The sequence below is a fragment of the Electrona antarctica genome (genome assembly GCF_951216825.1).
Source record: "Electrona antarctica genome assembly, chromosome: 16".
Lineage (NCBI taxonomy): Eukaryota > Metazoa > Chordata > Actinopteri > Myctophiformes > Myctophidae > Electrona > Electrona antarctica.
The window spans coordinates 4,387,810-4,401,564 of record NC_136797.1 but is presented as its reverse complement, the minus strand read 5'-3'; the positions used below and the strand labels follow the sequence as shown (position 1 = coordinate 4,401,564).

Here is a 13,755-nt window from a genome sequence, read left to right as displayed (position 1 = left end):
GAAACAGGGGGGGGGGGGGGGGTAAATCCCCTCTCCCCCGCCTACAAGTGGCTGATATGTCAACGCTGCAAGCGCCCGATTGAATCCTGTGCGAGAGTCAAAACAAACGACAAAATGGACCTTTTCTTCTTTATACAACAGGCTCTCTATGCACACGGAATAACTCTTCCTACTGCCTTCACACACAGGTGTTACCGATGATACTGATGAAGGCTCTGTTCCATTCCTACTGCCTTCACACACAGGTGTTACCGATGATACTAATGAAGGCTCTGTTCCATTCCTACTGCCTTCACACACAGGTGTTACCGATGATCTGTTCCATCGAGCGCGGGCACATACAGGTGTTACTGACGGTACTAATGAAGGCTCTGTTCCATGCCTTCACACACACAGGTGTTACTGACGGTACTAATGAAGGCTCTGTTCCATGCCTTCACACACAGGTGTTACTGACGGTACTAATGAAGGCTCTGTTCCATGCCTTCACATACAGGTGTTACTGACGGTACTAATGAAGGCTCTGTTCCATGCCTTCACATACAGGTGTTACTGACGGTACTAATGAAGGCTCTGTTCCATGCCTTCACACACACAGGTGTTACTGACGGTACTAATGAAGGCTCTGTTCCATGCCTTCACACACAGGTGTTACTGACGGTACTAATGAAGGCTCTGTTCCATGCCTTCACATACAGGTGTTACTGACGGTACTAATGAAGGCTCTGTTCCATGCCTTCACATACAGGTGTTACTGACGGTACTAATGAAGGCTCTGTTCCATGCCTTCACATACAGGTGTTACTGACGGTACTAATGAAGGCTCTGTTCCATGCCTTCACACACAGGTGTTACTGACGGTACTAATGAAGGCTCTGTTCCATGCCTTCACACACAGGTGTTACTGACGGTACTAATGAAGGCTCTGTTCCATGCCTTCACACACAGGTGTTACTGACGGTACTAATGAAGGCTCTGTTCCATGCCTTCACACACAGGTGTTACCGACGGTACTAATGAAGGCTCTGTTCCATGCCTTCACACACAGGTGTTACTGACGGTACTAATGAAGGCTCTGTTCCATGCCTTCACACACAGGTGTTACTGACGGTACTAATGAAGGCTCTGTTCCATGCCTTCACACACAGGTGTTACCGACGGTACTAATGAAGGCTCTGTTCCATGCCTTCACACACAGGTGTTACTGACGGTACTAATGAAGGCTCTGTTCCATGCCTTCACACACAGGTGTTACTGACGGTACTAATGAAGGCTCTGTTCCATGCCTTCACACACAGGTGTTACTGACGGTACTAATGAAGGCTCTGTTCCATGCCTTCACACACACAGGTGTTACTGACGGTACTAATGAAGGCTCTGTTCCATGCCTTCACACACACAGGTGTTACTGACGGTACTAATGAAGGCTCTGTTCCATGCCTTCACACACAGGTGTTACTGACGGTACTAATGAAGGCTCTGTTCCATGCCTTCACACACAGGTGTTACCGACGGTACTAATGAAGGCTCTGTTCCATTCCTTCACACACAGGTGTTACTGACGGTACTAATGAAGGCTCTGTTCCATGCCTTCACACACAGGTGTTACTGACGGTACTAATGAAGGCTCTGTTCCATGCCTTCACACACAGGTGTTACTGACGGTACTAATGAAGGCTCTGTTCCATGCCTTCACATACAGGTGTTACTGACGGTACTAATGAAGGCTCTGTTTCATCGAGCGCGGGCACATACAGTATGCGCAAAGAAGTGGTAAATACTCTTCCTGGTTTTTAAACCAGCTGGTTAAATGCAAATGACATGTTTGCGCTTTCTTTTCGCAGACGCTACAAGTTGAAGACGCGCGGGTCGGAAGGGCCCGGAGGAAGTATAGGAGAAGTTATTCTGGGTGCATAGATAGACAAAAAAAAAGAAAACTGACCCTTTTACATTTGTTACAATCGCAGGGTTCAAAGCAGACACCTGGGAGTTATGGCGGACGTGCGTGCGGTCGGTGCAGAGCGGAGTGCAGCGCGGAGCGCAGCGCTCCTCACTGTTCCTGACCGTCCTCCCGCAGCTCAGAGGGAAGGAACTTGTACTGTTGCTGGCGGATGGTGGCCAGCCTCTTCCTGGCCTCGTCCAGTTCCCTCTCCTTCCTCAGCATCTCCTCCTGGGCTGCGATGATCTGGCGGTCGGGGTGGAAGGAAAAACAAATCAATCAGCCCGGCAGTGTTGTCTCCGTCGACTAAAACTATGACCAAAAATGCCCTTCGACTACCTTTTTCCACTGACGAAAACTACTATTTTTTTTATATAAAAATGTTAGGGAGGGGGGCACGGTGGCGTAGTCGGTAGTGCTGCCGCCTCACAGCTAGGAGGTTCCGGGTTTGATTCCCGCTGGGGACGCTGTGGGCGTGCTCCCTCCTCCGCGTCATCAGTGCCCATACCCGAGGCGGGGTTGGCGAAAGGGCCTTTCTGTCTGGAGTTTGCATGTTCTCCCCGTGTCCCCTAGTGTAGGTACCCTCACATGTTCTCCCCGTGTCCCCTATAGGGTAGGTACACTCACATGTTCTCCCCGTGTCCCCTAGGGTAGGTACCCTCACATGTTCTCCCCGTGTCCCCTAGGGTAGGTACCCTCACATGTTCTCCCCGTGTCCCCTATAGGGTAGGTACACTCACATGTTCTCCCCGTGTCCCCTAGGGTAGGTACCCTCACATGTTCTCCCCGTGTCCCCTATAGTGTAGGTACCCTCACATGTTCTCCCCGTGTCCCCTAGGGTAGGTACCCTCACATGTTCTCCCCGTGTCCCCTAGGGTAGGTACCCTCACATGTTCTCCCCGTGTCCCCTATAGGGTAGGTACACTCACATGTTCTCCCCGTGTCCCCTAGGGTAGGTACCCTCACATGTTCTCCCCGTGTCCCCTAAGGTAGGTACCCTCACATGTTCTCCCCGTGTCCCCTTAGGTAGGTACCCTCACATGTTCTCCCCGTGTCCCCCTAGGGTAGGTACCCTCACATGTTCTCCCCGTGTCCCCTAAGGTAGGTACCCTCACATGTTCTCCCCGTGTCCCCTAAGGTAGGTACCCTCACATGTTCTGTCCCCCAGGGTAGGTACCCTCACATGTTCTCCCCGTGTCCCCTAGGGTAGGTACCCTCACATGTTCTCCCCGTGTCCCCTAGGGTAGGTACCCTCACATGTTCTCCCCGTGTCCCCTAGGGTAGGTACCCTCACAAAGAACATGCAGTAATACTGGTCTCTAAACTACCTCCCCCTGGCCCTCGGGGCGCCTGATAGAGGGGAAAGGAACTGGTCGGAATAACGTGTTCCCTACGTCCCCTGTCAGGTGTAAAGAAGCAGCTTGGACCTCTCATCACCCTGGGCAAGACCTACGCTGAAAAGACTATCAGCGGAAGTGGCGGAAGTGTTGCGTGTAAGATAACTACGTCACGCGGTGCGGCTGTGTTTACTAGTCCCCACCCAATGATCATTTCAGCGGGAATACATTTTCGGGAACACAACGCTGCGATTGGTCAAAAAACGTTAACTTCCGGGGGGGTTACACGGCGGAAGTCCCGCCTTTCGATAGCTTCTCTGCCTTAGGTTGTGACCAGGCTCTTCTTTTTCGCAGTTAAGTGAGCCTGGGACCGAGGCTAACCTCTCATTCATGCATCTCATCTCATGAAGGAAGTATGAGGTCAGTCCGCTGCTCTCCCCAGGTTGACAGAGGGGGTGTGGTCTGTGACTACCAGCGACCAGGGGTCATTGTTTTGTTTTGTTTTTAACGAGGGGGCCGTCACTCACCTGGGCGATGCCGCCCACCATCTTGCTCTTGACGACCACCGCCTGGTCGTCTTGGCGCTCGAAGGCCGCCGTCTGAGCCGCCTTCACCAGGTTGTCTGCTGCTCGCTTGACGGCGTTACCGGCAGCCTGGGGGGGGGGGAGACAGAGAGAGACAGAGAGAGAGCAAGAGACAGAGAGACGGAGAGAGAGAGAGACAGAGAGAGACAGAGAGAGACAGAGAGAGACAGAGAGATACAGAGACAGAGACAGACAGAGAGAGACAGAGAGACAGAGAGACAGAGAGAGACAGAGAGAGGGAGACAGAGACAGGGAGACAGAGACAGAGAGAGACAGATAGACAGAGACAGAGAGACCGAGACAGACAGAGAGAGACAGAGACAGAGAGACAGAGAGAGACAGACAGAGAGACAGAGAGAGACAGAGAGACAGAGACAGACAGAGAGATACAGAGACAGAGACAGACAGAGAGAGACAGAGAGAGAGCAAGAGACAGAGAGACGGAGAGACAGAGAGAGAGAGAGAGACAGACAGACAGAGACAGACAGAGAGACAGAGAGAGACAGAGATACAGAGAGAGACAGGGAGACAGAGAGAGACAGATAGACAGAGACAGAGAGACCGAGAGAGACAGAGACAGACAGACAGAGACAGAGAGAGACAGAGACAGAGAGACAGAGAGAGACATACAGAGAGACAGAGACAGACAGAGAGACGGAGACAGACAGAGAGACGGATATTCTGTTAGACAAATGTTTCCATGTTTATTCGTGGGTCTGGGATTAACCCTTTAAGACCAGAGGGCAATTCTACAAATGAATGCCTTCTAATCAGCGGTTGACTGTTGTCACACTTTTTGTTTTTAACAAAAACAACAGATCTACAAGCTCGCCACTTCGTGCCATGCTTGTAGATCTGCTGTTTTTGAATAGCCAAATGCAAAAAAAATAAAAATCTAAAGTGACGCGGACGCTTTGGCGGTTTCAGCGGATTAAACCCCTGCGTCCAAACGCGGAGCGAACGGCTGTGAGTAGAGTGGTGTTAATGTTGTGGACGACAGACTTTACGGAGGAGCTCTTTATTTGGTTTACTTTAGCAGAGCATAACTCTCTGTGAGGGACTCGCTGGGCTGCAGAGCGGAGCATGACTCTAAAAGGCAATGGAAGAGTTGGAGCACAAAAACATCCCCTCCTCTCCTCTCCTCTCCTCTCCTCTCCTCTCCTCTCCTCTCCTCTCCTCTCCTCTCCTCTCCCCTCCCCTCCCCTCCCCTCCGGACTCGCTGACGGTCACTTTTTAAACACAGCTCTCCTTTTAAACACACAGCTAGGCTTGATGTTCCTCCCCTTTCTTTTTAACTCACTCATGGCCACAACCGCTGGCTCCCACACAGTCCCACCTGCTCCCATCGCCTCCAAGGCCCCGGATAACTGAAGCACGTTCAGCTACGGTATGTGTGACTCCCTCCATCACAGAGAGGCCAAAGGAGCCAGAGCAGTGCCCATACAGTCACCTCAAAGGAGCCAGAGCATTGCCCATACAGTCACCTCAAAGGAGCCAGAGCATTGCCCATACAGTCACCTCAAAGGAGCCAGAGCATTGCCCATACAGTCACCTCAAAGGAGCCAGAGCATTGCCCATACAGTCACCTCAAAGGAGCCAGAGCAGTGCCCATACAGTCACCTCAAAGGAGCCAGAGCAGTGCCCATACAGTCACCTCAAAGGAGCCAGAGCAGTGCCCATACAGTCACCTCAAAGGAGCCAGAGCAGTGCCCATACAGTCACCTCAAAGGAGCCAGAGCAGTGCCCATACAGTCACCTCAAAGGAGCCAGAGCATTGCCCATACAGTCACCTCAAAGGAGCCAGAGCATTGCCCATAGAGTCACCTCAAAGGAGCCAGAGCATTGCCCATACAGTCACCTCAAAGGAGCCAGAGCATTGTCCATCCAATCACCTCAAAGGAGCCAGAGCATTGCCCATAGTCACCTCAAAGGAGCCAGAGCATTGCCCATAGTCACCTCAAAGGAGCCAGAGCAGTGCCCATACAGTCACCTCAAAGGAGCCAGAGCAGTGCCCATACAGTCACCTCAAAGGAGCCAGAGCAGTGCCCATACAGTCACCTCAAAGGAGCCAGAGCATTGCCCATACAGTCACCTCAAAGGAGCCAGAGCATTGCCCATACAGTCACCTCAAAGCTAATGGGGTCTTAGAAGGTGATCTTAGGCCTGGCCGTTGGCTGAATGGTTAGAGAGCTTCAGCCATGTGTGTGGAAAGTGTCCCAGAGCAAGACGCTTAACCCCCCCCAAGTGTCCCTGAGCAAGACGCTTAACCCCCCCAAGTGTCCCAGAGCAAGACGCTCAAGTGTCCCAGAGCAAGACGCTTAACCCCCCCAAGTTTCCCTGAGCAAGACGCTTAACCCCCCAAGTGTCCCTGAGCAAGACGCTTAACCCCCCAAGTGTCCCAGAGCAAGACGCTTAACCCCCCAAGTGTCACAGAGCAAGACGCTTAACCCCCCCAAGTGTCCCAGAGCAAGACGCTTAACCCCCCAAGTGTCCCAGAGCAAGACGCTTAAACCCCCCAAGTGTCCCTGAGCAAGACGCTTAAACCCCCCAAGTGTCCCTGAGCAAGACGCTTAACCCCCCCAAGTGTCCCTGAGCAAGACGCTTAACCCCCCCAAGTGTCCCTGAGCAAGACGCTTAACCCCCCAAGTGTCCCTGAGCAAGACGCTTAACCCCCCCAAGTGTCCCTGAGCAAGACGCTTAACCCCCCCAAGTGTCCCAGAGCAAGACGCTTAACCCCCCCAAGTGTCCCTGAGCAAGACGCTTAACCCCCCAAGTGTCCCAGAGCAAGACGCTTAACCCCCCAAGTGTCCCAGAGCAAGACGCTTAACCCCCCCAAGTGTCCCTGAGCAAGACGCTTAACCCCCCAAGTGTCCCAGAGCAAGACGCTTAACCCCCCAAGTGTCCCAGAGCAAGACGCTTAACCCCCCAAGTGTCCCAGAGCAAGACGCTTAACCCCCCCAAGTGTCCCTGAGCAAGACGCTTAACCCCCCAAGTGTCCCAGAGCAAGACGCTTAACCCCCCAAGTGTCCCAGAGCAAGACGCTTAACCCCCCAAGTGTCCCAGAGCAAGACGCTTAACCCCCCAAGTGTCCCTGAGCAAGACGCTTAACCCCCCCCAAGTGTCCCTGAGCAAGACGCTTAACCCCCCAAGTGTCCCAGAGCAAGACGCTTAACCCCCCCAAGTGTCCCTGAGCAAGACGCTTAACCCCCCAAGTGTCCCAGAGCAAGACGCTTAACCCCCCAAGTGTCCCTGAGCAAGACGCTTAACCCCCCCAAGTGTCCCTGAGCAAGACGCTTAACCCCCCAAGTGTCCCAGAGCAAGACGCTTAACCCCCCAAGTGTCCCAGAGCAAGACGCTTAACCCCCCAAGTGTCCCTGAGCAAGACGCTTAACCCCCCAAGTGTCCCTGAGCAAGACGCTTAACCCCCCCAAGTGTCCCAGAGCAAGACGCTTAACCCCCCCAAGTGTCCCTGAGCAAGACGCTTAACCCCCCAAGTGTCCCAGAGCAAGACGCTTAACCCCCCAAGTGTCCCAGAGCAAGACGCTTAACCCCCCCAAGTGTCCCAGAGCAAGACGCTTAACCCCCCCAAGTGTCCCAGAGCAAGACGCTTAACCCCCCAAGTGTCCCAGAGCAAGACGCTTAACCCCCCCAAGTGCTCCCTCGAGCGAGCTGCTCCTAGGATGGGTAACACATTTCACGTATGTGGACTAGGGGCATTCACTTCTAGTCATTTTTACTAGTTGACTAGTTTAATAGTCAACTAGTTGTTTAACTACCTATTATGTAAAAACATTTTTTTTGGAAATAAATATTTGTACATTTAAAAACTGTGTACAACATGGTGACTATAACTATACCTGATTTTGAGGCTTACAAAATCGGGAAAAAAATAAATAAGTAAACTAGTCGACTAGTTGCTTAATGCCCTATATTTGGACCCAATTATTTATTATATTAGGTGTGCACGTCACCCATTTTCACACTAATGTATTATGCAATAGACCAGTCAGTGGTGTGCAAGTGTTTTTTTATTTCAAGGACCCCCACAACTCTGAGAGTGTACAAATAAAACCAAATGGACCCGGGATTCCAAGCTAATATGAACTACAATCCATTTTGAAATGTTGTTTGGAATGACTAAACCTGCCTACCGATGATGTCACTGGTAGGTTTCTGAACTGTCCACAGCCCTCCTCTGAGACAGAGTGAGTAGACAGGTTTCTGAACTGTCCACAGCCCTCTGAGACAGAGTGAGTAGACAGGTTTCTGAACTGTCCACAGCCCTCTGAGACAGAGTGAGTAGACCGGTTTCTGAACTGTCCACAGCCCTCTGAGACACAGAGTGAGTAGACAGGTTTCTGAACTGTCCACAGCCCTCCCCTGAGACACAGAGTGAGTAGACAGGTGTCTGAACCGTCCACAGCCCTCCTCTGAGACACAGAGTGAGTAGACAGGTTTCTGAACTGTCCACAGCCCTCCTCTGAGACACAGAGTGAGTAGACAGGTTTCTGAACCATCCACAGCCCTCCTCTGAGACACAGAGTGAGTAGACAGGTTTCTGAACTGTCCACAGCCCTCCTCTGAGACAGAGTGAGTAGACAGGTTTCTGAACTGTCCACAGCCCTCCTCTGAGACACAGAGTGAGTAGACAGGTTTCTGAACTGTCCACAGCCCTCCTCTGAGACACAGAGTGAGTAGACAGGTTTCTGAACTGTCCACAGCCCTCCTCTGAGACACAGAGTGAGTAGACAGGTTTCTGAACTGTCCACAGCCCTCCTCTGAGACAGACAGGTTTCTGAACTGTCCACAGCCCTCTGAGATACAGAGTGAGTAGACAGGTTTCTGAACTGTCCACAGCCCTCCTCTGAGACACAGACAGGTTTCTGAACTGTCCACAGCCCTCCTCTGAGAGACAGACAGGTTTCTGAACTGTCCACAGCGCTCCTCTGAGAGACAGACAGGTTTCTGAACTGTCCACAGCCCTCCTCTGAGAGACAGACAGGTTTCTGAACTGTCCACAGCCCTCCTCTGAGAGACAGACAGGTTTCTGAACTGTCCACAGCCCTCCTCTGAGACTGTGTCTCAGTGAGTAGACAGAAATTGTCAAATCTTACGAGCATTAGAACAGCCAAGCTTGTAGATCGGCCATCTGAAAACGTATGAAAGAAATGTATAGTTTGAAACTGTTGGCCTGTGACATGCCCAAGTAGATCTACAATCTCATAACGCTTTGTAGATTATGCTATTTTTGACGCAGGCAAGAGCTTAACGCGGGTTAATTTTAGATACTACTGCTCAATTCAACAAGGTTTCCACCCGACAGCCTTATCCCATCCAGGACGGGAACCACTTTGTGTTTTAAGCATTGCGTTATACTTTAGCTGTAGATCTGATATTTTTTGAAAAATCCTGAAAATGTGGTGCAACTCTTTGAATATGTATGTTTTTTTTGTGTTTTTTTTTTTGGCTTTCGCCTTTATTTTTTTAGAGGGACAGAGACAGTAGGCTGACAGGAAAATGGGGAGAGAGATGGGGGGTGACATGCAGTAAAGGCTGTCAGGATCGGGAGTCGAACCCGCGGCACACTGCCAGACTGGATTACCAGCCAAGGTGCCTGGACCGCTGAGCCACGGCCCAGGCCATGTATGAACGTTTTTAACTCAAATATTTCATTCTGGGGAGGTCCCTGGAACAACATGTTTTCAGATGGGGGTCCGCAGTCCAAATTACAGATAATTCTGAGGGTCCTTGACATAAAAAAGGTTGAGAACCACTGACATAGAAACAGGTTTTTCAGAACATGGGCCTCAGGTCTTAATGGGTTACACTGTAGCTTAGCCCATTCTGACCTGAGATCAGATTCTAAAAATGTCTTCTACATCCTGACAGTTTTCTGAAAAAGCTATGTTTCTATGTCAGTCGTTCTTCGATTTTTCAAAAATAGCAGACCTACAAGCTCGTAGCGCGGCACTCTGTGGCGCGCTATGAGCTTGTAGATCTGCTATTTTTCAATAGCTAAATCATAACATAATGCTAACACCAAAAGGGGTTCCCGCCCAGAATGGCTTAGGAAGCTCTAGGGTTTCAGCTAAGTGATGGAGATGACGCTCTTCTTTTTCCCCAAGCGAGGTGACAAGGGATGTTGCATCCACCCCCAGATACCACACACACGCACACACGCACGCACGCACGCACGCACGTACGCTGGAATTACCCAAGTGGCAGCTGCAGGCCCAAAACAGGAGGGGATAAGTCACTTGGTGATTGAACGGAGAGAACATGAGCCGCCCTCTCTCTCCAATACACTGTGGCCCGGGGGACCCTTCCAGGAGACCCTTGAAGGGGTTCCAGGGGGTCCCTTCAAGGAGGGGACCCTTCCAGGAAACCCTTGGAGGGGTTCCAGGGGGTCCCTTCAAGGAGGGGACCCTTGCAGGACACCCTTGAAGGGGTTCCAGGGGGACCCTTCCAGGAGACCCTTGGAGGGGTTCCAGGGGGTCCCTTCAAGGAGGGGACCCTTCCAGGAGACCCTTGGAGGGGTTCCAGGGGGTCCCTTCGAGGGGACCCTTCCAGGAGACCCTTAGAGGGGTTCAAGGGGGTCCCTTCAAGGAGGGGACCCTTCCAGGACACCCTTGAAGGGGTTCCAGGGGGACCCTTCCAGGAGACCCTTGGAGGGGTTCCAGGGGGTCCCTTCAAGGAGGGGACCCTTCCAGGAGACCCTTGAAGGGGTTCCAGGGGGTCCCTTCAAGGAGGGGACCCTTCAAGGAGACCCTTGAAGGGGTTCCAGGGGGTCCCTTCAAGGAGACCCTTGGAGGGATTCCAGGGGGTCCCTTCAAGGAGGGGTCCCTTCCAGGAGACCCTTGGAGGGGTTCCAGCGGGTCCCTTCAAGGAGGGGTCCCTTCCAGGAGACCCTTGGAGGGGTTCCAGGGGGTCCCTTCAAGGAGGGGACCCTTCAAGGAGACCCTTGGAGGGCTTCCAGGGGGTCCCTTCTAGTAGGGGACCCTTCAAGGGTGACACATTGAAGTGAACGGACGTTCCTTTCCTTTCAAACTAAGACACTCTAACGTTGAAGTGAACGGGCGTTCCTTTCCTTTCCTTTCAAACTAAGACACTCTAACGTTGAAGTGAACGGGCGTTCCTTTCCTTTCCTTTCAAACTAAGACACTCTAACGTTGAAGTGAACGGGCGTTCCTTTCCTTTCCTTTCCTTTCAAACTAAGACGCTCTAACGTTGAAGTGAACGGGCGTTCCTTTCCTTTCCTTTCAAACTAAGACGCTCTAACGTTGAAGTGAACGGGCGTTCCTTTCCTTTCCTTTCAAACTAAGACGCTCTAACGTTGAAGTGAACGGGCGTTCCTTTCCTTTCCTTTCAAACTAAGACGCTCTAACGTTGAAGTGAACGGGCGTTCCTTTCCTTTCCTTTCAAACTAAGACGCTCTAACATTGAAGTGAACGGGCGTTCCTTTCCTTTCCTTTCAAACTAAGACGCTCTAACATTGAAGTGAACGGGCGTTCCTTTCCTTTCCTTTCCTTTCAAACTAAGACGCTCTAACATTGAAGTGAACGGGCGTTCCTTTCCTTTCCTTTCAAACTAAGACGCTCTAACGTTGAAGTGAACGGGCGTTCCTTTCCTTTCCTTTCAAACTAAGACGCTCTAACGTTGAAGTGAACGGGCGTTCCTTTCCTTTCCTTTCCTTTCAAACTAAGACGCTCTAACATTGAAGTGAACGGGCGTTCCTTTCCTTTCCTTTCAAACTAAGACGCTCTAACGTTGAAGTGAACGGGCGTTCCTTTCCTTTCCTTTCAAACTAAGACGCTCTAACGTTGAAGTGAACGGGCGTTCCTTTCCTTTCCTTTCAAACTAAGACGCTCTAACATTGAAGTGAACGGGCGTTCCTTTCCTTTCCTTTCAAACTAAGACGCTCTAACGTTGAAGTGAACGGGCGTTCCTTTCCTTTCCTTTCAAACTAAGACGCTCTAATGTTGAAGTGAACGGGCGTTCCTTTCCTTTCCTTTCAAACTAAGACGCTCTAACGTTGAAGTGAACGGGCGTTCCTTTTTGGCTACTAGATGGCAATGACGGCGGTAAATGACTTAACTCTTTCCACGCCAACAGCACCATCTAGTGGCTGGCGCACACACGCTATTTGAAGCGACACCACCTACTTCCGGGAACACGGAAGCATTTCATGCATGTGTTGTGATCACACCAGCTGACACGGTCCTGACACGGTCCTGACACGGTCCTGACACGGTCCTGACACGGTCCTGACACGGTCCTGACACGGTCCTGACACGGTCCTGCGAGGTCGCCATCATTATGTATTGACCTCCCAAAAACCATGGATGTTTTGTAGCAACACCTCAAGCTGAGGTGTTGCTACTACGGACCTAAACAATGGATGTTTTGTAGCAACACCTCAAGCTGAGGTGTTGCTACTACGGACCTAAACAATGGATGTTTTGTAGCAACCCCTCAAGCTGAGGTGTTGCTACTACGGACCTAAACCATGGATGTTTTGTAGCAACCCCTCAAGCTGAGGTGTTGCTACTACGGACCTAAACCATGGATGTTTTGTAGCAACACCTCAAGCTGAGGTGTTGCTACTACGGACCTAAACAATGGATGTTTTGTAGCAACCCCTCAAGCTGAGGTGTTGCTACTACGGACCTAAACAATGGATGTTTTGTAGCAACCCCTCAAGCTGAGGTGTTGCTACTACGGACCTAAACCATGGATGTTTTGTAGCAACCCCTCAAGCTGAGGTGTTGCTACTACGGACCTAAACCATGGATGTTTTGTAGGATCTCCTCACGCTGAGCTCAATTCCAATACAAAGAGTTTTTTGGATGGCGTCTAGCCCGGAACAGGAGGATGGAAAATCCACGGAAGCGAACTGTTGCATGCAGGCGACGGTGAAGCCAAGAGACGGTAACAATCCTTATTGAACATTATAAACCCTTAACTCGTCCAATCGGTTAGGGTTAGGCGATCTGTGATCATTAACACCCTGAGCGCACAGGACGAAGTTCTCCGCCCTTTCAGTTAGTAACACCCAGAGTCCAGGACGGAGATTGATCAAAAGGACGGATATTATTGATATCCAAACCGATCGCATCGCTCCACAGGCTGGGAGCGTCTGTTGTGCAACATTCGACGAGACCCTAAATCTTAAAACTCTTGATCTAAATCATTCCGTCCAATTCTAAGAAAAGATTATGTGTTAAGACGGCCCACCGCGGTCCCGTCGCTAGTCGCGGTAGAATGAATCATACCTCCCGTTGTTGTCGATCGCCTCTAGAGTGTTTGCTACATCTAGCTACTACAGCCACTTCCGGGATAACATCCGGTCCGTCAGTACCGCGCTACGAGCAGTAGATCTGCTATTTTTCAACAGCTACAGCATAACATAATGCTTAAGTTACTGCACACCCAGCAGGGGGGCGACACCCAGGGGGGCCTCAGTGCACTGACCTGCAGTCTCTTCATGGTCTGGGAGTCCTGGTCAGCCTTGACCTTGCAGGCCACCAGCAGCTGGGCGGTGGAGGCAGCCACCTGCTTGGCGGACGCGATGAGCTTCTCCTCGCAGGCGTGGCCCTGCACCGCAGAGTTGGCCGCCTCGCACAGGTTGTTGGTGGCGGCCGCAACCATCCTGGCCTGGATGGGGAGGGAGATACTGGTGATCAATGGAATTCACCCAGGGTGAAGGGATGGGTGGGTGGGTGGGTGAATGGGTGGGTGGGTGGGAGGGTGAATGGGTGGATGGGTGGGGGACGGAGAGGGAGACATTGGTGATCAATGGAATTCACCCAGGGTGAAGGGATGGGTGGATGGATGGGTGGACGGATGGGTGGACGGATGGGTGGACGGATGGGTGGATGGGTGGGTGAATGGGTGG

General features: G+C 51.6%; 1 protein-coding gene across 1 annotated transcript in view; it reads right to left on the bottom strand.

Annotated features, from left to right (window-relative positions):
• Positions 1 to 1,599: 1,599 nt before the first annotated feature.
• Positions 1,600 to 13,755, bottom strand: part of LOC306940293 (talin-1-like) — a gene marked incomplete at its 5' end in the record, with an annotated part of 110,410 nt that continues 98,254 nt past the window's right edge. The window contains 3 exons of the mRNA XM_079525314.1: positions 1,600 to 2,185; positions 3,804 to 3,929; positions 13,332 to 13,514. Coding sequence (XP_079381440.1) covers positions 2,051 to 2,185; positions 3,804 to 3,929; positions 13,332 to 13,514 — 444 coding nt within the window. The 3' untranslated portion in view covers positions 1,600 to 2,050. The remainder of the gene's footprint in view (positions 2,186 to 3,803; positions 3,930 to 13,331; positions 13,515 to 13,755) is intronic.